The sequence below is a fragment of the Lagenorhynchus albirostris genome, chromosome 11, assembly GCF_949774975.1.
Source record: "Lagenorhynchus albirostris chromosome 11, mLagAlb1.1, whole genome shotgun sequence".
NCBI lineage: Eukaryota > Metazoa > Chordata > Mammalia > Artiodactyla > Delphinidae > Lagenorhynchus > Lagenorhynchus albirostris.
Genome location: NC_083105.1, coordinates 96,648,350 through 96,672,640, shown reverse-complemented (window position 1 = coordinate 96,672,640; position 24,291 = coordinate 96,648,350). Strand labels below are relative to the sequence as shown.

Here is a 24,291-nt window from a genome sequence, read left to right as displayed (position 1 = left end):
ATGTACTATTGGAGGGAGTATAGATTGGTTGCAGCCATTTTAGAATACTTTCTTGCTGAATTCTGAAATTAAGTTTGTATATATCATTTCACCCAACAATTTCAATCCTAGCTGTATATTTGAGAGAAATTATCAAACAGCTCAATAAACTGGCATGTATCAGGATATTCAAAACATTTGTCAACAGAATTGAAAATTTCCCAAACTGAAGGTCAAAGAAAAAAAGATTAAAAAAAATAGAACAGTAAATCAACTGTACTTCAAAAAAAAGAAAATAGAACAGAATATCTGAGAACTGTGGGACAGTTACAAAAGGTGTAACATACAGGTAATGGGAATACCAGAAGGAGAAGAAAAAGAGAAAGAAATAATTGATCTGCTAAGAGATGAGGGAAAATGGAATCATAAAAAATGCTCACTTGAAATCGGAGAAGGCAAAAAAAGAGTGGATGATAAAAGATAAATAACAAGGGCAATAAATAGAAAAGAGTTTAAATATTTTAGAGATTAACTATATGAAAAATCAACTTAAATGTGAATGGTCTAAATACATAAACTAAAAGACAGATGCTACTACAGAGGATAAAAAAAAACAAGACCCAACTATATGTTGTCTACAACAAACCCACTTTAAGTATGAAGACACAGATAGATTAAAAGTAAAGATATGCCACGCTAACGTTAATTTTTTAAAAGCCTGAAGCAGCTATATTAATTTCAGATAAAGTACATTTCAGAGCAAGGAAAACAGTCAAGGATAAAGAGGGGCATTCCATAATGCCAAAGGGGCCAGTTCTCCCAGAAGATTGATAACTTGAATAGGTCTATATCTATTAAATAACTTAAATCAATAATTAACAATCTTTTGAAACAGAAACACCAGGCCCAAATGGTTTCACTGGTGAATTCTACCAAACATTTAAAGAAGAAATAATACCAATTCTCTACAATCTCTTCCAGAAAATAGAGGTAGAGGGAAGACTTCCTAACACCATAACCAGGGCAAGACATTACAGGGAAGGAAAACTACAGACTCTCTCATGAACAAAAATGCAAAAGTCCTCAACAAAATATTAGAAAATTGTATCCAACAATGTGTAAAGATAATTCTCTACATCATGAAAAGTGAAATTTATTCTAGGTATGCAAGGCTAGTTCAACATTTGAAAATCGCTGAATGTAATCCACCACATTAACAGGCTAAAGAAGAAAAATCATATGCTCATAACAATACATACAGAAAAAGCATTTGACAAAACCCAACACCCATTTATGATAAAAATTCTCACCAAACTACAAATACAGGGGAACTTCCCCAATTTGATAAAATAAAATCACCCAAACCCCACATCTAATTATATTAATGCTGAGAGACTAGATGCTTTCCCCTAAAATTTGGAACAAGAGAGAGATGTCCCCTCTAACCACTTCTCTTCAACATTGTCCCAAAAGTTCTAGCTAATGCAACAAGAGAAGAAAAGGAAATAAAAGCTATACAGATTAGTAAGGAAGAAATAAAAGTGTCTTTGTTCACAGATTATGTGATTGTCTATGTAGAAAATTTGAAAGAATTGAACCTCAAGGGAGGTTTGGGGCAGGGTTTCCTGTCTTTTGATTTTAAAAGAATAAACAGGGGAATAACAATTTAAGAAGGAAGAAAGCCAATTAAGAGACTAAGGTTTCTAACTAGAATGACTAAATGCTTAAAACATTTCCCCAGACCAAAACAATTCTTCCAGGCTGGGCAGAGAGGTCAGTAATTTCCTTGGGGGAATTAACAGAGAAGGTTTGCATGGAGCACCTGGAAGGCTGGATCCCAGGCCCAGCCACTTGTTCTTTGTCAAATATTCCTATCCCTTTGAACAACAGGGAGGGCACAGGGTGGTGGATCTAAAACAGTCATGTAAACTAAAGACAGATGACTGCCGTGAGGTGGGATGCAATACCTTGACCCTGTATTAGATCACCAGGTAGGAATAACCCCAGAATATTTGAGATAAATTTCCTGTAGTCTAATGGGGCTGGGGTTTAGAGTCACATTTCATTCACAGAAGACAAAGAAATGTAATATTTCATGTAGAATATACTGATTCTAAGAAAACCAACCAACCTCCCTCCCCTCCCCTCCGCCATACACACACAAACAAAATCACTATTCCCAGAATGCAATTCTGTGGACCAGTAAGGACAATTTGTGTGCTAGTTACCTTATTTTGTTGTCTTCTCACTATAAGTTTCCATGATTATTTTATTCCTTTCCTTCTCTCTTCTCTTTGCCCAACTTTTTTTACAAAGTTTTTTTACAGTTAATAAAGCAGCAGTACTCATATTTTTTAACCTTTGCTGCCACCCTGTGGCTATCTTTCATTACAGTACATGAAAAGAGGGCATCTAAGAACTTCTGCTAAGGTATCAGATTAGGGACAAGCATAAGGGAAGCACATTAAAAAAGAAAAAAAAAACTGGCAGAACATCCGAGATGGTCTTTCACTATAATGCTCAGAATCTGAGGCATGAATCTAGTATATGCTGTATGTGTCTCTTATGTATCAGTATTTGTCCTTTAAAATCCTTTTAGTTTATGTCTAACCTTATCTTAGTAGTCCCCCATTCCTCCTCTTAGTTCAAACTAAGATGCATAATTAATCACATTAATTGTTGATCCTAACTTGCCATTAGTGTCAATTATGGCTTTTAATGGACTCGAAAAAACACTGCATAGGAAGCTGAACCTGTTTATAGTAGGCCCATATATTAAAATTTCTTTGTAGACTTTCATTTTGGTCTAGAACTTGTTATATTAATGCGAAGCATTCTGGCTTTCTCTAAGTGTTAAAAATGAAAGAATCAGTTTTAAGAAGTAGAATATATTCACAGCCCATTTTCCACACACATTTTTCCTGAGAAATAAGGGCTACTGTAATTGTCTCCTTACCACCTGTCCCTACCACTCTAGCCCCTTTCTGCTTCTTGTTACCATCTTAAATCAAATATGATCATGCCACTATCCTGTTTTTAAAAGATTCCATTGGCTTCCTATTACTTATAGGATAAAACATAGACTTCTTTGAACACCCTTGATAAATCAGTCTCAACTGATCTGTCAAGCCTCATTTTTAATCGCTCCCATAAACACTGCGTTTTCTTTTCTTTTCTTTTCTTTCTTTTTTTTTTTTTTGCGGTACGCAGGCCTCTCACTGTTGTGGCCTCTCCTGTTGCCGAGCACAGGCTTCGGACGCGCAGGCTCAGCGGCCATGGCTCACGGGCCCAGCCGCTCCACGGCATGTGGGATCTTCCCGGACCGGGGCATGAACCCGTGTCCCCTGCATCGGCAGGCAGACTCTCAACCACTGCGCCACAAGGGAAGCCCTTACTAGTTTTTTTTTTTTTTTTTTCCTTACTAGTTTTAAATTAGAAACTAATCAGAATACACAAAGTGAAAAACATAATAAACACTTTTTAAACTATTGATATCCATAAAATTATAATTCATTAATTTTTTTAGCTGAACTTGGTAATTAAGGTAATTTCATTCATTTCTAAAAATGACCTGAAAAATAAAGTACATCGGTAAGAGTGTCAACTTCTGGAAATTAAAATCTTGTATCTTTAATGTTATACCAACAAGGACTCAAGCTCATTGTCCAGTGAAAATAATGGCTCATTTATTCCCCTGCTTAAGTTCTTTCTCTGCCACACTGCATTTTTTTTAAGGATACATGAAGGACATCTTTTAATACAGTTCACAAGCATAGAGCCATTGTAGAGGGATTAAAGAAAACAGAAAAACAAAAAAACTGGAATTCAAATCCAGGCTTTACTATTTTTTTTAAATTGTTTCTTCTGAGTTTTAAGGTAAATTAAGCAAATTTACTCATTGAACATTTCAAGTGAAAATCAATTTTTTTTTTTTTTTTTTTTGCCTAAGGGATTATATAAACTTTCCATTGATTTTGCTGTGATTCTCTCCTTCCTTGATCCATCTGGGTAAAAATTGCCATTTATGTGTAAAGGATTAAGAATTTTATCTAATGGAAGAAGAGTTTCTGAATGTTCTAATTCAGAGCCAGTTCATTCATTTTATCTGCTCTGTAGTATTACAGGGCACAATACTACATTTTATTTAGCCATTTTAATACTCAAACTGTGGTTTTTAGTTTTTCTTAGTAACAGTACTGTAATGAACATTCTTGTGTAGTCTCCTTATTTACATATGGAATATTTCTTTATGGCAGATGCTCAGAAGTGGAATTGTTACCAGTGTATGCATATTTTAGAATACTAACAAATTGCCCTTCGATGTATATAATCCCTTTCTGCAACCTTGCCAAATTAAAAAAAAAAGTATTTATTTATTTATTCTTTATTTTGGCTGTGCTGAGTCTTATTTGCGACACACGGGATCTTCGTTGCGGCATATGGACTCTTAGTTGTGGCATGCAGCCTTCTTAGCTGCAGTATTCGGACTTCTTAGTTGGGGCATGCGGACTCTTAGTTGCAGCATGTGGGATCTATTTCCCCAACCAGGGATCGAACCTGGGCCCCCTGCATTGGGAGCGTGGAGTCTTACCCACCAGGTCACCAGGGAAGTCCCAACCTTGCCAAATTTAATATTACCAAGCTTTAAAATTTTTCCTGATGTGATGTGTATAATGTTTTAATTTGCATGTTTCTGATTACTAATGAGGCTAGGTAACTCCTGTGTTTACCAACCACTTATATTTCCTTTAGTTGTGAACTGCTGTTTCATGTCCTTTGTCCATTTTTCTATTGATTTGTCTTATTCATGATGATTTATAGCCTTTAAAAGATATAGTGTAGACAGTAATACTTTTTTTGTTGAGGTATAGTTGATTTACAATGTTGTAAAAAGCAAAGTGATTCAGTTATATATATGTACATTCTTTTTTAGTATTCTTTTCCATTATGGTTTATCATATATTGAATATAGTTCCGTGTGCTATATACAGTAGGACCTTGTTGGTTATTCATTCTATATATAATAGCTTACATCTGCTAACCCCAAACTCCCACTCCATCCCTTCCCCGACCCCCTCCCCCTAAACAAGTCTGTTCTCTGTTAGACACTAATACTTTATTGTTTATTTGAATTAAAAATATCTTCTCCCAGTCTGTCTTTTGTTCATCTAAAAAAATTTTTTTTGACCCTTGTTTGTAAGTGATGATTTATCTGGGTATATATTTTTAGATTTGAAGTTATTTTCTCTCAATATTTTGAGTATATTATTTCGCTATCTTCTGGCTTCAATTATTGCTTTTGAGTGGTCTGTTCATTCTAATATATGTTCTCTGTCTTTGTTTTCGAAATTTTCACTCTGATATGCCTAGCACTGGATTTTTTATTTTTGCGTTTTTATTATGGTGAAATATATAGAATAGAAAAGTTGCCATTTCAACCATCATTTAAATGCACAGTTCAGTGGCTTTAATCATATATGCAATGTTGTATAACCATCACCACTATTTATCTCCAAAACTTTTCTGTTACTCTTAAGAGCAGCTTTGTACCTGCTAAACAATAGCTCCCCAATCTTCCACCTGCCCCCAGTCTCTGGTCTCCTCTAATCTACTTTCTGTTTCTATGAATTTTTCTATTCTAGATATTTCATGTAAGTGGAATCATACAATATTTGTCCTTTTGTTTCTGGCTTATTTCACTTAGCATAATGTTTTCAAATTTCATCCATGTTGTAGAAATGTCAGAACTTTATCTTTTTTCATAGCTGAATAATTTTCCACTGTAGGTATATACCACATTTTAGTTATCCATTCACCTGTTGATGGACATTTGATTACCACCTTATTGTGACTAATGCTGCAATGAACAATGGTGTACCAGCAACTGGTTGAGTTCCCTTTTCCAATTATTTGGAGGTGTGTCCTTAGGACCAGAATTGTTGAATCATATGATAATTTTATGTTTAACTTTTTGAGGTACCACCAAACTTTTTCACAGTGGCTGCACCATTTGACATTCCCACCAGCTGTGGGAACAAGGGTTACAATTTTCTACATCCTAGGCAACACTCGTTAATTTTTAAAACAATTATGGCCATTTTTTAGGTATGAAGTGGTATCTCATTATGGGTTTGATTTGTGTTTCCCTAATGACTAATAGCATTGAGCATCTTTCATGTACTTATATGCCATTTGTATAACTTCTTTGGAGAAATATCTGTTCAAGTGCTTTGACATGTTTTAACAAGTCTTCTAGGTAATTCTGATGCACACTAAACTTTGAAAACCAAATGACTAGAAACTAATGAACTACTACCACAAATAACCTAATAAGATAATTGGAACTGACTGGAGTAAAGGTGTTAGGTTTTTATTGTAAGACTATTTGATGGATCAGGGTGAACGTGTGCTGTTCAATTTTAAAGAACTTGTTTCTTGTCTTCTTAAGTAGACAAAGGCTGAGAAGAAATGGATAAACATTTGGGGAAAGGATGAGGAGAAATCAAATACAAGGAGGAAAAAGGGAAGCAAGAGCAAGAAAATACTTTTCACAAAACAAGATACGAAGAGTATTTGGGATTTAAGACCAAATGAAGATTATGAGGTAAGATATCTTTAATTGTACTTTATAGAGTAAGTATTCTTTCTCCTTGTATAGATTGGCAGGTACTGAATTCAATATTTCTTCTTAGACTTAAGCTTCTTATTCACTGGATTTTAGTTTACTTTTCAGAATAGTAAATATGTTCAAACAGTTCAGTAGTCAAATAATTTTAAATGGTATTCTCTAAGTGGTCTCCTTCCCATCCTTGAAAACTTCCACTTACTTTATACTGTTTCTGTAGGAAGATAAATACTTTTTTAGTAGCTTTTTTTTTTTCTGGTGGGTATCATTCTAGTCTTAGTTTATTTAAGTGCAAAAAAAAAAAAAAGGACATGTTATTTCCTCTCCCACCCTTTTATTATAATATGAGTCCATAATATGTACCCTGTTCTTAGCTCTACTGTTTTCTCCTAACAGTATAATCCTGGGGATATTTCTTTAATGATACATAGAGTGCTTCCTCATTCTGCTTCCAGCCACATATTTTGCCATCATTTAGATGTTTCCTAACATATTCTGAATTCTTGTGACCTCTTTCATACAGTAAGCTGTCATACTCTAATCTTCCAGGATTAACTTTTGATTTATCAGTGGGGTTTAAATAAACATAAAAGTCATTTATTCTTGCAAGGTGGATCAAGTATTCTATTTCTTTCTCTTTGAATTCCTGCCATAACCACCCAATTTCCCTGAGGCACAGGGTTGCCTCTGACCAAGTCACTCTAGGTGGGGAAGGATGAGTTTGGTGATGAGGCAAATGTGAGAAAATGCAAGCATATAGGGCTTCCCTGGTGGCGCAGTGGTTGAGAGTCCGCCTGCTGATGCAGGGGACACGGGTTCGTGCCCCGGTCCGGGAAGATCTATTTTTTTTTTTTTTGCGGTACGTGGACCTCTCACTGTTGTGGCCTCTCTCGTTGCGGAGCACAGGCTCCGGACGCGCAGGCTCAGCGGCCATGGCTCACGGGTCCAGCCGCTCCACGGCATGTGGGATCTTCCCGGACCGGGGCACGAACCCGTGTCCCCTGCATCGGCAGGCGGACTCTCAACCACTGCTCCACCAGGGAAGACCGGACCTTATTATTTTTAAAAATAAAATATAAAACTCTATATAAACTGACCCCTGAACATCTCTATCTCACTTACTGTCATGTCTCCACATCCTTTTACAGAAAGAGTAAATCTCAATTCACAAAATTCGATGTAGTCAAGATATGTCACTCTTTAAAATTCTACCTATACCAGTAGGCTGGTGGCAAATCCATTTTCAATTATAATTAGACCTTTCCCCAGGGTAAAGAACACAATGTGAAAATTCATGGCTCAAGAGGATGCACAGGTCCAGGTTTTCCTGGTCACAAAAATAGTGTCCAAAATCTTACAATACAAATGAAAGAAAAATGAAGCAAATTATAAATGAATTCATAGAGAGTGCTTGATAATTGCAAGAATATCAGACCTTGGATGTGGTACGTCAAAACTTGAGAAGGTCACTGTGCCTGGAGTCCATCTTGGTAATAAATAGTTTGCAGTTCTTATCATGTAGTATTATAATAAGCCAAATATGTATCCTTTTCGTTTACTCTGCAGTATAATTTCTCTAAGGAAGGAATCCCATTTTATTGAATTCTGTATCATGGCATGGAATATAGTGCCTGACACACAGGAAGTAATCAGGAAGTGTTTCTGGAATGAATCTTTTTGGTCCAAGGAGACACAATGATTGATTTGCAACAAGTGTACTCTTCAAGTACATTTGCAGTCATGATTTGCAATGAACAAAGAAAAAAGGACTAGAACTAACAGATAGAATTTATTTTAATCCTGTTAATTTATTTTCTTTTGTCATACTCCTAATTTTTTAAATATTTCATGCCCTGGATGGATGCTTAATTGATACTAATTATAACATTTATTCAGCTCTGAAATATGTTTTTTTCTTGGCTTTCTTGTCTGAAGTGGGCTGGAGAGACAGCATGGTTTGAGGTTATGAGTGTGGACTTGGAAACCAGACTTCTTGGTATTGAATTCTGGTTCAGCCCTTTACTAGCTGAGTAGCTTAGGGCAAGTTACACCTCTCTGTGCCTCACTCTCCTCATTTGTTATAAGAATACCTATTTCATAGAGTTGATATATTAATACCTTTGAGGTGCTTAGAGTAGAATCTAGCACAAAGGTGATAACATTTATCTTTCAGTTTTGCCTAGCCTGGAGACAGAGCTAAGGGTGCTTAAACTTCAAGTCCTTTAGAGTTCTTAGTTTATAGCATCCAGGCTTCTGTCAGACTCAACCAGATGAAGACTAGGACTCTAGGACTTTTCAGGGACCTTCTCTTCAAACTCCAGAAGCTTCTGCCCCTCCATCCATATAATGGATGATTTTAATACCTAATGCCTCTGAATACCTTCTTGTATCCATCCTTTGGTTCTGGCTCAAAGTTGCAGAAAAAAGATGTAACAGTCCTTTTTGGGCTTTGAATCCTATATATTCTTTCTTCTAGGAAAACTCACTTCTACTTGAATCACCTCTTCAGCATTTTCAATCTGTCATCCTTTCTTGAATCTGAAACCCAAGGTTAACTGACTGATCACTTGTATTGGTCAATGGCAGATTTGGTTCTGAGGTCACGTAACTTCCAATTCAAATCAAGTCCCAATTAATTATGCTGCCTCCCAATGTTGGACATATTCAACTTTCTATTTCATATTTCCCTTTAATGTAGAAAGTCTTTCTTTGTCAAGTCAGCCTTTTATTCTCTCATAAATCCACTCTTCAGCTTTTTATTAGGGTAATCCTATAACCAAACTCACTTTACATGCTCCTAGTACATAATCCAATACTTTCTTCTTTTCCCTGCAACCTCTAAATGAAGCCTACTGTGACCACCACCTCTGTAATGTTTTTCATTTTTTGAAATCCTTTAGCCCTTGATTGCTGTGAATTTTTATCTCAGGAGTCTATTGGGAATCACATGGAAGTGTAATAAGTGTTTATTGAATAAATGAGTAAACAGTAATATGGGCTGGCCAGAGAAAAAGGTTTATTCAACAAGCCTTCAGAGATATAAAAACTCTTTTCTTCCATGGAGATCTGAGTCTGTGGAACAGGGACTCCAGCAAAGCAGTTTTCATTGATGTGGTCTTTAAGCATTTCCAGTGTCTGTGATAGTGGAAAGAATAGAAAATTAAGATGGACTTGGGTTTCCAGAACAGTGAATATTCCTTCCTTTAGATCTGGGTAGCATGGTTCCTGAGGAAATCCAATTAGTATAGTGGGAAATGAGATCCGTTACTTAAAATTATCTAATATGCAATTCTGTGAACTGTCTGAGGTATGACTATCAGGGGCCCTTTCCCAATAAATGTATTTTTCTATAATAAGTTGCACTGTGAACAGTATGATGTCTATGAGAAATATTGAGCTAGAATTTTATGGAGGAGATTTGAGGGACAAGCCAAAGGGGTTCTGACTCCATCTGGAAGGAGTATGAATTGCTTACCTTTGCTGCAAGGAGCACTGTACTCAGCAACGGCAAACTCATCTGAATAAAAACAAAAATAGGAGAAGTGAGAGGGAAAGTGAACATCTATGTTACAGGTCAGTGAAAGAATCTTTATTGTGGGGAGAATTGCATCAGAAACCTCAGCAGAATTCATTTGATGTGCTGCTTTCTGTCTTATATTTTCAAATACTTTATGTTATGCTTTCCTTTACCCTAAACTCCTGAAGGGTAAGAGTACAGATTACACTTATTTAAATTTCATATTGTCCTACAGTTGATTTTATCTGAAGAAAAGGGAACTAAATATCTTACAGGTGCTTTGTATTAGTAATAATATATTTATATCAGACTTGATAGAGACAAAATGAAGTGATGAGAGTGATTAGTGCAATGAATTGCCCCAACACATCTCTCAAATCTAAATTTCTGTGATCAGGTATTTAATTTCTATGTGAACTTTGCTTTCACTCACCTGTCTCATAATAATCATAGACTTTCACTATGGCTGGTTTCAGATCCCTTACTGGGATGTCTTGAAGAACCGTGAAGGACAAGCTCAGGGTCTGATTTGTCACCTATAAAGCAAAAGGGAATTAAATGACTCTCCAGGGAGCTTTCCTCTATCTTCTTTGAGTGAATTTAAGTATTCATCTATTTTGGGGAAAAACTTTTTGTCAGCTAACAGGGTACTTAACTTGGGCCAAAAGCTCTCAGAGTAGGTGAAAACTTCCCCAAATTGTTTCTTAAATAACTAAAACTATTCATATACTCCCATCAATGTGAGTGCATAGCTCTGTTCATAGGGGTGAATGATGCAGGCTTTTTATTGTTTGAATAGCTGTGTTTATTTTTAAGTATCAGAGATTCAGTACAGCTTCACTACTCTATCTTGTAGAAATACTTGTGTCGACTCAAAACGGAATATAAAAGGTGGATCACTGCAGCCTATGTTTCATAAAATTCGTAAACTATAATATCCGTCAATGTAGGAATGAATAAACTATGCAACAACATACAACTATAAAATCAGATTGGTTTATTGGTGCACTGGTCTTGTTGTTTTATGGTCTAAGTCCTTGCTGAGATTGATAGCATATCCCCCTTTTGTCTTTTTGATGTGCTGTTGATACAATAGTTGACTAATAATGGTTACTTACTTATATGTGTCTTCAAAATAACTTGTGCACATAATGAGCACCTTTTGTGGAGAATTTCTTGCTTATGGGGTCCTAGAAATATTCATATCCCAATATTATAACAAGTCATTTCTTCCCATAGTCCCAGATGAAATATAAATAGAGAAGGAGAGGAGAATATTCACTGGACCTAATGTTAGAATTCTCAAATTTTTAGCATGGAGGTGATGTCTCCAAAATGCCTTCATTCACTTCCCAGGTAGCTCATTATCCATATTTTTTTTGGATAGGATGGCAGGGCTCTCACCTTATCCAGGTAAATCAAAACATGGTTGTTGCTGACTTCTGTTCGGCTCACGTGGTCAGATGTTTCAAGCTGAAGAAAATTAAGACATCACAAATGTTAATAAACAGAAGAAAACCCTGGGGAACCAGAGAAAAGAAGAATGTTTATTACCAAATTAAGCCTGAGGGTAAAATTTCTTCAAATGCTTTTTGTAAGCAAAGTGGCAAAGCAAAGTGTAAGCAATGTGGCAGAATTAAAAATGAAAGATAATTGGGATGCACGGTTTAACTTTAATACGACACAGGACCTATGTGTAAATTGATTTATTTGAAGAAAAGGGAACTAAATGTCCTAAACTTGGAAATTACCCATATTTCAAGGTTCTATTCACATTCCATTCCTTCATGAAGGAGGTTTTTGTTTTTTTACTTTTTTTGCTTATTATAACTTGTAGCAATCTCAGTTTCCTCTGTACTTCTGTAATAGTTCTAATTTATGTCAATCAATCTTTCTCATATTTTTTTCACTGGTTCATGTGTGTATGCTTTATCTTCTGAAGATTCTAAGCTCCATTAAAGCAGTAGCCTGCTGACAATTTTTTCCTAGTAGATGTGGCTCCTAGCAAAGTGCTGTTCATGACAAGAGATAGACCGTTGCTGTGGGTGTCCCTAAAGCGGTGGACAGGAAGGCTGCTGGAGCTGGCAAGGTCACCAGGTCTGCCCAGATAGTTCAGAAGGCTAAATGAGTATGATCGCTAATACCTGCCACCCCAGTTTGATCAATGGTGGAAGCCCAGTCTCAAAACCGTCTGAGTTGACCATTGAACTTAGTAGTGAAAGACTGGTTAATGATAACAATGTATCGTAAAACTAGAAGAAAAGGAGAATGTTTTATGGATCATTTGTTTTTCTGTGGGCGGCAGTTTTGAGTTATTAGTTTTTAAAATTAGTATTTTTATTAATACCTTAATGGAAACTTGACCAAAAATCCATCATAAAATTTTGAGACCCGTTTAAACAAAGTTAAATGAGAAAACAAACAAACAAACCCCCATATAAACGTGCTAAATTATATTTCTCCTTTTGCAGACAGTAATGTCTTTGATAGAAGTTAATTTAATAGTATTTTTATATTAATGTTTTCTTAGTCTAGAGATACATAAAATATTAAATAAAATAGGGTCTCCTGGGCTTATAGTAAACCTACCATTTTCACTGTTGGTTTCAAGGGAATGAAACCAGATACCATTTTCACGTCAGCAATCACCATGTTGGAGGCTGGACGTCTTCCAGTGTAACTAAAGGTCCAGGGAAGAAAGGAATTAGGATTTTCTGTGTTATTAAATATTTTTTTCTATGTCCACAGTAAGCATTCAACAGCCCTGAAGAGTACCAGAAGTCTTCCTAAATTTCCTACCAAGTAGCTCAAAAAACTGGCTGTGCATTAGAATCTTCAGGGGAGCCTGTTAAAGCCACAGAGACCAGGCCTATACTCTAGACCTGATGAATCAGAATTTCATGGGTGTGAACTCTGAGGATCTGCATTTTAAGAAAGCTCTGTAAGTGATGCTTAGCTGGGCATGAGACTGCTAATCTGTCCCAGTTATTTGTTACATATACTTTGTCTTTTTTCCTGAATAGTATCCCCAACCAGGTTATAATATTCTTGAGGACAGATACAAATAGCCCTGTAGGTATTTGAATATGGCTGCTTATGTATGTATTTTACCCAAAATTGATTATTTTATATATAATCTGAGATTTAATTATTACCAGTAGGAATTCTAACTAGAAAGTCACTACTTCCTTCTATCCGTGCTTTTCAAGAAGTCTCCACCTCTGTCCCAGATAAAGCAAGAATAATATAGGATTTCATTACAATAGAATGAAATCAGGATGAATAATTACATTAGAATAAAGTCAGGAATTCAGGTTAGAGGTTCTTTATTTATTATTGAGGGGAATTAATAAGCTGTAAATAATGAGACTAGACACTAATAGATCCTGGAGTTGGGGGATGTACAATGTAAGCCCCATCACTGAGAAATTCTGTGTCAACACGAGAACACGTTGCTTTTTCAATAAAGGTAGAACAAACATTCACTGTCATCCTGCTCTGCTTAATGCGGAGTTCCAGTGAGAAGATTTGTTGTTATACCCAGAACTGCGTGATGCAGTCAGAGATCTTACCTGACTCTCAGTGAGATTTGGAAGCTGGTGTGAGCTCTGGGTCCATCACAAGTTTGGGGCAGTATCTGCACCTCCAAAGCAAATGGGAACTCTTCCTTTCTCGGGAGAATATTGTATTTCAAAGATGTCTGTGGAACAGACAAAAATCTGTGATTTTTCCCTTGCCCAGGATTCCTCCCAACTTCCTCAACTCTTTCTTTGATTTGCCCCATCATTTGCTGTGTTAGGCCTTCTCAGTGACAATATTACTCTGGACCTTTTGTCCCTACCTGCCCCTGGAATCTCACCTGGAGGTAAACACATCCTTCTCCTGTCGTTGTCATACTGTACTCTCCGGGCACCTCTGGCAATGAAACCTGCTGTAGTAACAGGAGGTTGCTGTTGTCCACTTGGAATTTTGTGGAAAATGTCCCTGAAGATTGGATGGTCACCTGTGTAGCCTTCCCAGTCCTGGTGAAAGTGGCTGCTCCATATTTGGACAAAGCATGGAGAGCCACCACGGTGTCCTGGAAGAGACAGGTGAGGGAACCCACTTAGGCATGACAACCCTTTGAAGACCCAAAGGCCCATGTTAGCTGCCACAAAAGGGGCTTTGATTTCCTATTTCCTGTTTCCCTCACTGCTTAAATATTGAGGTTCTCATTTCAAGATTGATTGTAATCCTTAGATAGATGACAGAACCATAACCTTCACATATCTGCCTTGTACTATATGCTTTAGAAATTTATTTCTCAGAAAATCAATTCTTTTCTCTCTATAAATATATGTGAGGTATACAATGTGGAGAATATATATGAATGGGAATTATTTATTAGCATTAGCTGTTTGCCTAAGATGTCTTTCTTGATAACTGTGGTCATATCTGTCACCACCCAACCAAAGTTTAGTTTGGCTCTCACCCCAAGCTACACTCTGCTCTGCTGCTGAGGTCAGTGCCCTGAGAAAACCCAGGGTCCTTTGCAGCCATGATCAGGGTCATGCTTCGGTTTCTCCAGAGGAAATAAAAAATGAATAATTATAATTATATTCTGGATTTGTTGACATTTTTATTTGGTTCTCTCTTTTTCATCAGAAGTTTGGATCCCCCTCCAGCGGGCAGGTCATATTCTCAATTCTCATCCACATTGAACCTGGCATCCTTCAAATAATAATTTTCTAAGAAACGAATGATAACTTTTAACAAAATTATTTTCTCCATTTATATGGAAAAATAAGAGATTAAATACAGTGGAAAAAGGATGGAATGTCTTTCTGTCACATTCTGCTTCTCTTTTAGGGTGCATACGCTAACCTCTGAATTCTCTGGAGATGAAACTCCCTGCTCTGTCTATATTGATGAACTTTTTAGATATAAGATTATATAGTTAGGCTCAGGAGGTTGGATGAATAAAGATAGTTCTTTATGCTCCCAATGAACAAATGTTTGTATATTAAGAGGTGGATAGAGGAAGCATGAAATGTGTCAGCCTTAAAAGAAGCCAGTCAAAGTGGACCTAGAAATGGAGAGCTTTGCAAGGAGAGGTGATTGGTTTCTGAATAGTGTTTCTGGGAACAACTTGAAAGGACTCTTAGAACTTCCAGAAGAATGGTGGATTTTTAAATTCGTTCTGTTGTGGCCATTGTGTGTAGGGTCCTGGTGCCCCACTATTGCTTTAGGGATGTAGAGTTGTTACTGGAAATAGGAGCCTGTGATAAAAATATGGGATGGGGGTGGGGCAGAATTGGCATTTTCTTTTCAGCCCTCTTTTTTTTTTTTGCGGTACGCGGGCCTCTCACTGTTGTGGCCTGTCCCGTTGCGGAGCACAGGCTCCAGACGCGCAGGCTCAGTGGCCATGGCTCACGGGCCCAGCCGCTCCACGGCGTGTGGGACCTTCCCGGACCGGGACACGAACCCATGTCCCCTGCATCGGCAGGTGGACTCAACCACTGCGCCACCAGGGAAGCCCCCTCAGCCCTCTTTGACTCTCATTTTTTCTTATTTCTCACCATCCTTGAATACTAATAACATTCTTCTCATTTCAAGTTATTCTTATCGTCATTTCTTTTCTTCTTGTATGTGTTTGCATCTTGTTCAAACATTTTTCTACCTGAAGGTAAAGTAAAAGGTTCTCGCTAACCACAGACCTGGGTGGAGGAGAAGCCCCCCTGGGAGTTCTGCTGCCTTGAGATCCACTTCACGATGAGCGTGGCAGTGGTTAGGTCCTCCGAGGTCAGGGCAGGCTGGGCAGTGAGGTAAGCGAGGAGCACATAGGCTGTCATCTCCACTTCAGCAGAGGGAGCCCGGGGTTGGTACAACTGCTCCACTCGTGCCTTGGGTTTCTGAGGTCGTGTCCAGTGGACAGAATTATCTGGAGGTGAGAAGAAGATTTGCAAGTGACCACATGTTCATATTTAACTTCAGGTAAAAGGACAAGGGCCAGTGCTGAAGTGCAGGTTGCCTTCCAGTGATAATCTCTTAAATCTTATCTGGCGACTTCCTGCCTACAGACAGCTGAACGAGGCTTGTCTCATCTGGGCTAAGGAGTCAGAAGCTGTGCCATCTAGGTTTTCAAATGGTTGTGGTGGTTGCGTTGGTGGAAGAGAGAAATGGCAGAGCAAGTTCTCTGACTGGTTGTGGTAATTTCCAACATCTGAGGTTATCCAGACCCTGTCTAGGGCTTGTTCAACTTTCTGTAAAGCCTGTCCTCAGAGGTTTCTTATGAGGATCACAGATCACATGAGATAATGGAGTGTACACTCATTAGATTAAAAAAAAAATAGAGTAATCCTCAAAATAGCAAAGGCTGACAGGGTGTGAAATAACGGGAACGGATTTACACTGCTGTGGGAAGAAAACAGCTCTTTGGAGAGTAATCTGATGATATCCAGCAAAGGGGAAGATGTGTTTAGCCCGCTAATCAGCAGTTACGCTTTCTAAGTGCAGTTACGCTTTCTAAGTACAAGTTAGAGAAACTCACACACACCCTCAAGGAGATGGGTATATGAGTATTCATTGCAGCATGGTTTGCAATAGAAGTAAATAAGAAACAAGAAAAGATCCACGAGGAGAGACTCTAAATAAATTATGGCCTTTTTAATATATTGTAATGTATCATGCAGCAGTGAAAATGAACATACCCATACAAGAGACTCCTATCAACCTGCCTAATGTTGAACTTAAAACGCAAAAGGCAGACAGACAGACAAGGATCAAGCAGAAATACTCAGAAGGATGATACTTCTTATCTAAAGAGGAAAAATGTAAACATTCTGAATATTATTTAGGGATACATATGCAGTAAAAAGATAAAGAAATCCATGGAGTTTGTAATGACAAATTCAGGATAACAATTACTTTTGCAGGTAGGAATGGTACACAAGGGACTTTTCCAGCATTGGTAATATTTTGTTTCTTAAGCTGGAAGGGAAGTATTAAAGGTGTTTGCTTATTATTCTTTATGCCTTTTTGTATATATACAGTACATTGCCTCTTATCTTTGGATGTGTGACTTGAGTAAGAAATCCTTGAGTCCATAATGACATAGACAAAAGAAGAGAGGGGAAAGGGGTCCTGAGAGGTAGTCATGGGGTATTTTTGATATGGAATCCTTGATCCAGAGACTGTGGGTTGGGAGAAAGATCCCGGGTGTGCTCTCACCTTCCTTTACAGCTTCCTCATCAAGTGACTTGAGGACTTCTCTCCTCTTTTCCTGGTTACCTGCCAGGGCAAAGGCATAGGCCAGCAGTGCCTTGGTGTAGACGTGGCTGCCTCGGGATCCTTCCTTGGCTGACTTCCAGGCTGACTCCAGGCAGAACAGGGCATTGCGGACAACAGGGTGCTGGGAAGGCAGAGCGAGAAGGGAGCGAGCTGTGTGAATAGGGGGGCTAGTGCTCCCGGGTAAACACAGACCACAGCACAGAGGTCAGGAAGTTGTTGGAAAGCACTTGTCTTTCTAGCCTCATTCTTACGGATAGAGAGAATAGTATTTTTTTTTAATCTGTTAGTCTCACATTCATAAGGCAGGAATATAGGCCATATCTTTAGAATTCATTCTGCATGTGTGGTGATGGTGGTAGTGGGGTTGCTAGGGGAAAAATAGACTAGGGTCGTCACTGGGGAAGTGTAAATCTTTCTTAATGGACTGACTAAATTCTCTATTGATCTGGGAAGCATTGACATTGCATAGAAGGAATGCTGACAACTGGTTTTTAGTGGGGTGTTGTTTCAGACATCAGGTCAGCAGTTTCATTGCATCTAGAACGAGGCTTCAGCAAGGGCACCTACAGTGACAGGGAGAGGAATCTCCAGAAGGGCAATGGTGATATAGGCAGAGAGGGTCACTTCATCGTCCACTCCACCCTGTAAATATGAGAGAGAGACAGATTTGAATAATTTGAGGGACATTTATAGCGATACAAGCTTACCTCGGGAAACCAGAAAAATCTAAAATAAACAACCTAACCTTATGCCTAAAGCATAAGGTTTAGGAAGGAAAGAAATCATAAAGATCAGAGAAGAAATAAATAAAATAGAAACTTAAAAAAATAGAAAAGATCAGTGAAACTAAAAGCTGGTTCTTTGAAAAGATAAACAAAATTGATAAACCTTTACCAGACTCATCAAGAAAAAAAAGGGAGAGGGCTCAAATCAATAAAATCAGAAATGAAAAAAGAAGTTACAACTGACACCACAGAAATACGAAGGGTCATAAGAGACTACTACCAGCAACTATAGGCCAATAAAATGGACAATCTAGAAATGGACAAATTCTTAGAAAGGTATAATCTCCCAAGACTGAGCCAGGAAGAAATAGAAAATATGAACAGATCAATTACCGGTACTGAAAATGAATCAGTAATTTAAAAACTCCCAATAACTTTTGAAAATGCTCTTAATCAGCTCCTTGTATTCTGCTGTCATGGAATTTGTCCTTACCCATATACATCCCTATGAAGCAAAGTATCACAGTCACTCTAAGTTCCATCCCCTCTTTCTTGGTGCTACCCAGGTTTTATTTTCTTCTGATACCTTCCTTAAGGAATTCTTATGTTATCACTTCCTCTCCTTATCCTTGAGAACAGTGTAATGGACAAATCAACACTAGCTCTGAGAACACTTCACCTTAATGGCATTGTTGAGCAGTGACCCAGAACTCCTGAAACAGCCACTGTCCCTCTGCTTTTGGGCAAGCCAGGTGAGAGCTTCGGTAATATGTGCTTCATCAATGAAGATATAGGTTCGAGCCTGGGCAAAACTCTTCAGTACAAAGGCTGTGAGCCTGAAGGGGAGGAAGTGATGATCACATTTACGTTGTTACAGTGGTTTTATAACCACATCACAGCAACAGGCTTCATAGGACACTTCTCACACTGACGTGAGTCATCTAACAGGAATTCTTTACTTAGAGCTCCCATTGCCTTTACTTGATGACTCTGCTAGCTCTCATACAGCTGACCCTTGAACGACATGGTTTTAGCTGCATGGGTTCACTTACACATGGATTTCTTTTTTACTAAATATGTACTACAATACTACACGATCCCCAGTTGGTTGAATCTGTGGATGCACAATTGGGGATACCGAGGGCCGACTGTAAAATGATATGTGAATTTGCTACTGCTGAAGGTCAGTGCCCCTAACCCCCATGTGTTTCAAGGGTCAACTGTACTAATGTTACTTATTTTTTTGTTTTATTTGAGTAAGGCTTTAAATCTTTTCTTTAGCGATTTTCTTCTGTAGATGGCAGAATCTTCTCATACACAGCTCTTACATGCAGTAACTTCTGACATTGCTTTGCCTTAGGGATTTTAAAACGGTGTTTCATATCACTGGCTCCATCTCATTTCTTTCCTCCTATTATTGAATTTATTAGTGATTAAGATGAATATGATCTAAAAACATAAACTGAAGTGAACATGGTTTATCTAGAAGTTATATGATATGTTTGTTGGCTATCTCATTAAAAAAATCATGGTTATGGGGGCTATTTTAGAAAAAAAAATAGCTATTTCAGAAAGAATACCTTGGTGTATTATGAACAGGATGAATTCTGGGGACAAATCTAACATACGTGTGTTTGAATCTCAGCTTTTTTGCTTGTTACCTTGCTAGTTTTGGTATATTTATCTAGTATAACCAACTATAGGCTTAATAATACATATCTGATAGGGTTCCTGGGAATATAATTTTGATAATATATGTAAAAGACCTGACACAAAAACAGGAGCTCAAAAAACTGTCTTTCCCTTACCAGGTGTTACCCTCATTGTTGCCATGTTGCTCCCCAAAGGTGCTGTAAGAGCCGTCATAGTGCCTGTAGAGCAGCTGTCTCTGGTAACCTGGAATGGAAGGTCAATGAAGCAACATGACGGGTTGTACATTCTGTAGCCAGAGAAATAAACAAAATGCCTTGGCATCTTGTGATAGTTCCTAAATTTTGCTGCAATATGTTAGATGGTTCTGAGTCCTAAACATTTTATTGGAGGTTGGACACTGGCTAGGTACCATGAAGTCAACTGTCATAGTATTCTTATTATTGTAACTATCATAGTAGGATAAATTTACATATCATAGAATTGATAAGTAACTCAAGCCTATTGGGGATTCCAACCTATTGTTAAAATTGCACTGTGAAATTTTCACTCCCTTATTCAGTGACTCACCAGTGTTGAGGTAGTGAATGGCCTTGGACTTGATCTCTGCAGTCAGCTGCTGTATTTTATTTAGATAATCCAGAACGTAGATGTTAGGAGCAAAGAGGACCATATTTTGTTCTCCACAGCCATAGGGCATTTGGAGGAGATTTTGTGTATTTTGCATGGCAGAGCCTAATATGTCTCCTAGGAAATGGGAGAGATGGGAAGTCATAAAGCTTATAGATTATAATCTATCAGAATCATTAAGAAGAAATGAATAATTAGCTAAGGTAAAGAAATGAGGAATTTTAGGAAGGGTGTCTTCAAGGAACAGAAGTATGATTGGAAGCAATAAATAAGTCCAAAGAAGAAAGAAGTTAAAAGTATAGCTGTTATTTTGAGAAAGTATTTATGGAAAAAATATAGTAGACATTGTCTAATATAGTACAGTAGTCCCCTAGGGCTGGAAACTCACCCAAAACTGAGAAGGAGGCTCGGGCAGACTCTTCTACCACATTTGGTGGCAGCTTCAGAGATAATTTTTCAGACACCTCGGCACCTAGAGAAAGAAACAAATCAGCCACAATGAAGATGATTTCTGCAGTATATCTTCCTGAAGAGTTCCAAGACCCAGAAGCCAGAACTATGCCTTGTACCTAAACTTCTTCTGAAAAGTTGTCCCTCTTTTAATATTCCAGTTTTAAAAAATACCTTCAACATATATGAATGGGATTCTGAGATTTCTAGAACTTTCCTTCCCCAACCTCCTTGTATGTGGAGTTGCATTCCAAAAGAAGGCTACAAACTGACAAGTACCTGTGATGTTGTGATTCTGTTGTAATCATCCTATGGCTAACACAAGATTGTTATCACAAGGTGATATATTTCATGTCCATCCCCAGCCTCCTTACACAACAGTTGTATGCAAAAAACCCACTATGTATATAAAAGCAAAGGAAAAATCTTCAAAAAGTTCCTGAATTCTACCATAATGCTCGGTCTTTACTTCCATCAAATTTCACCAGATATGAAGACAGTATTTTTAATGGAACCGCTAGACATGGGGCTAGGGGTGAAGATGAACAGTATTTGACTCAGTGAAAATAAATTAACTGCTGCTGATAAGCATACATTTGCTGGCATTTTAATATTAGTGAATTACATGAAGATGAAAAAAGAAAAATGTATTTATCATTATACTGCATCCCGTCTTCATAAGATTAATAATAAAACTTTTGTCAAAGGGTACAAACTATCAGTTATGCAAGATGAATAAATTCAAGAGGTCTATTGTAAAGCATAGTGCCTACAGTTAACAATACTGTATTGTAAACCTAAACATTTGCTAATAGGATAGATCTTATATTGTAAAAATATAATAATAAGAGAGTGGGAGGAAACTTTTGGAAGTGATGGATAGGCTTATGGTATAGATCGTGGTGACAGTTTCACAGGTGTATACTTATCTCCAAACTCATTAAGTTGTATACATTAATTATGTGTGTATTATCAATTATATTAATTACTGATAGTTATGTAATTAAGTTTAATCATGTAGTTAAATACATAATATAATTATGTGTTAAATACATACATAGTTATATTATGTATGTATTATTTGTATGTCAAAAACTTCTCTTCAAAAAAAGCTTTGTAAGAAAACATGACATATATGGATTTGGTAGTAAGGACTAAATTCACTTAAATGTAGAAATAAGGCTAAATAATAAGGCAATTATGTTTTTAGAATACGTTTTATATATTTTAAGTATTGACATGACAAAAAAGGTAATAAACAGAAATTAGTAGGTACAGAAAGGTAAGGAACACATGATGTTGATTAGACATTGGTTTGAGATGAGAACACATTGTGTTGATAAATTTCTTAGTGTACTAAATTTCTATAAATGTTTCTGTTTAGGAAATTCTCCACAAAGATAAAGCTGTATCTTTTACTGTAAGCTTCTTTAGTCCCTTCCCAATGACTGATAGGATACTAGGTATAGGATTGGCACCAAACAAATATTGACATGACAAATGGTAAAGGCTATGGCAACCTTTTCTTCTGGAAATAGCATAGTCTCATTATCCAGTGTGGTTAGCTATGCAAAACTCAGTGTTGAAGGGGCTTGAATTCAGCTGCCCATGTGTGGTATTACTAAATATCCAAGGAAATATCCCCTTTGGCAGTATTCATTTTGAATCTACCCACTTTCTACCTATAACCACATCATACACTGGTCAGAAGGACAATTTGATGTTTGCACAGGTGCTTAAGAAATAAAGACTCAGAATTCCTGGAATATAGATATTCAGCTGATCAAATTACTTGGCCTCTCTAAAAACCAGTTTCCTCAGTTACAAAATGGGTTGATGGTTCTTCGGGTCTTGCTTACCTCATAGGGAAAGTGTAGGAATGGTATATATAAAATACTTTGAACTTCAAATATTATATTCTAGTCAATGTTGTTTTAATTATGATGACTGAGTCTTACCTGATGGACAAAGCAGGGAGTTGAATGTTGCTTCCTTCTCTAGTCCTTCAGGCTTTAGGTGGAAAGAAAGAAAAGTTAGAAATGAGAATGGACTGACTTTCAGGACATGTGTGTTAATAGGGGAACTACAGGTTTCTTGATGAAGAGAAGGATTGGAACTGATTTTCAAATGTATTATAGAAGCAAATTCTATAAGTATAAGTAATATGAAGGAGACAGGTTGATAGATGAGAAAAGGAGGAGAAAAGTAAAATCAAGAGAGAGAGACAGAGAAGCACACAGAGAGAGAATCATATTGTGAAATATCCCATGAATATATATATATATATATATATTTCTTTTTTCATATATCTATTTTTTAGCCCTTCTTACCTAAAAGTTGGAACCCCAGCTGGATTCACCATTGTTTTTCTTGACTCACTGTGACTTACCAAATGGGCAGGCTTACTTACTTCCACCAACAGGGGCTTGATGACTGTGTCTTTGCTTCCATGTTCAGGGACCACAGCCACCTCGGTCCCACACAGCTCTTGAGACTCCAGTGCCTCTGCACTCACTGTGAAATTCACATTCCCTGGAAAAAGGGCCAGTAGACATGAGCACCATCTCTCTCTTCCTCCATGCCTCCAAACCCCAAGATTTATAAACGTTTAATGCTTTGTGACCTTATTTTTTTGTTTTATAAAAATATAGGAGCAGGAATGGAAGCAGCATAGACTAGAGGCTAATGATACTGGGAATCCAAGGTGGAGCCAGAGGTGAGGGAAGCGGGTATATCCTTCTAGACATCCTAGAATGAAAGACAAAGAAAAAACTTCTACCATTTGGTGGGGGGTGGGGGCGTCTTTGCCTGGATGTGAGGATCCCATAGACAGACACACACAGTCGTTGAGTAGAGAACTGCCTCTAGGAGGCTGTCTCTCACCTAATGACTTTGGGGTTACTGCCCAGGACACGGTTTGCCGGCCATTCCCACAGATGCATTGAGTCTCTTGTTCCTTCTCTCCTGGGACAGCTAGGAATGCAGGAGAGGCTTCTAGGTGCACACTGACCTGAAACCACGCATGAGACAAAAAGACAAATAGACCAGAGGGAAAGTGGGCCAAAGGAAGAATGGCTTGAAATAAAGCACATTGAGGGATTGGGTAGATTTCAGGTTGCCTAATACTGAAGATAATATAAATGAAGACTGAGCATCTTATAAGTGGATCTGACATCTAAACATTAGTATTTGGGGATAATCTGCTCTTTCACGTGGTAGGAGCAGAGGAGAGGAAAGTCATGATTGGTGTATGTTTGTTGCCTGTGGAAGCTCTACTCCTTTGGCTTAGGATCTTGACCATACCCTCAGCTCTCCCAGCAGAGTATACAAGATTTATAAACAATTATGGTGAGATGCATATAAATAACTTTAAAGTTAAGTTTAATACAGTTAGTCATATAAGAAAAGTTAAATATATGGGAATGTAGAGGTTGAAACCTTGGAGA

General features: G+C 37.6%; 1 protein-coding gene and 1 long non-coding RNA gene across 2 annotated transcripts in view; one reads left to right on the top strand and one right to left on the bottom strand.

The window, feature by feature from the left end:
* LOC132529883 (uncharacterized) overlaps positions 1 to 8,380 on the top strand; it is a 39,026-nt gene extending 30,646 nt beyond the window's left edge. The window contains exons 4-5 of the long non-coding RNA XR_009543604.1: positions 6,428 to 6,583; positions 8,171 to 8,380. This is a non-coding gene — a long non-coding RNA (uncharacterized LOC132529883). The remainder of the gene's footprint in view (positions 1 to 6,427; positions 6,584 to 8,170) is intronic.
* A 1,233-nt stretch (positions 8,381 to 9,613) lies between these two features.
* The window catches only part of A2M (alpha-2-macroglobulin), a 40,382-nt gene continuing 25,704 nt past the window's right edge, over positions 9,614 to 24,291 (bottom strand). The window contains exons 20-36 of the mRNA XM_060166943.1: positions 23,729 to 23,855; positions 23,256 to 23,377; positions 22,804 to 22,855; positions 20,784 to 20,867; positions 20,336 to 20,512; positions 19,924 to 20,011; positions 18,795 to 18,951; positions 17,958 to 18,032; positions 17,331 to 17,511; positions 15,818 to 16,041; positions 13,981 to 14,199; positions 13,694 to 13,821; positions 12,711 to 12,801; positions 11,526 to 11,594; positions 10,555 to 10,657; positions 10,080 to 10,121; positions 9,614 to 9,739 (exon numbers count right to left, since the gene is read on the bottom strand). Of these exons, the coding sequence (XP_060022926.1) occupies positions 9,723 to 9,739; positions 10,080 to 10,121; positions 10,555 to 10,657; positions 11,526 to 11,594; positions 12,711 to 12,801; positions 13,694 to 13,821; positions 13,981 to 14,199; positions 15,818 to 16,041; positions 17,331 to 17,511; positions 17,958 to 18,032; positions 18,795 to 18,951; positions 19,924 to 20,011; positions 20,336 to 20,512; positions 20,784 to 20,867; positions 22,804 to 22,855; positions 23,256 to 23,377; positions 23,729 to 23,855 (1,956 nt within the window). The 3' untranslated portion in view covers positions 9,614 to 9,722. The remainder of the gene's footprint in view (positions 9,740 to 10,079; positions 10,122 to 10,554; positions 10,658 to 11,525; positions 11,595 to 12,710; positions 12,802 to 13,693; positions 13,822 to 13,980; positions 14,200 to 15,817; positions 16,042 to 17,330; positions 17,512 to 17,957; positions 18,033 to 18,794; positions 18,952 to 19,923; positions 20,012 to 20,335; positions 20,513 to 20,783; positions 20,868 to 22,803; positions 22,856 to 23,255; positions 23,378 to 23,728; positions 23,856 to 24,291) is intronic.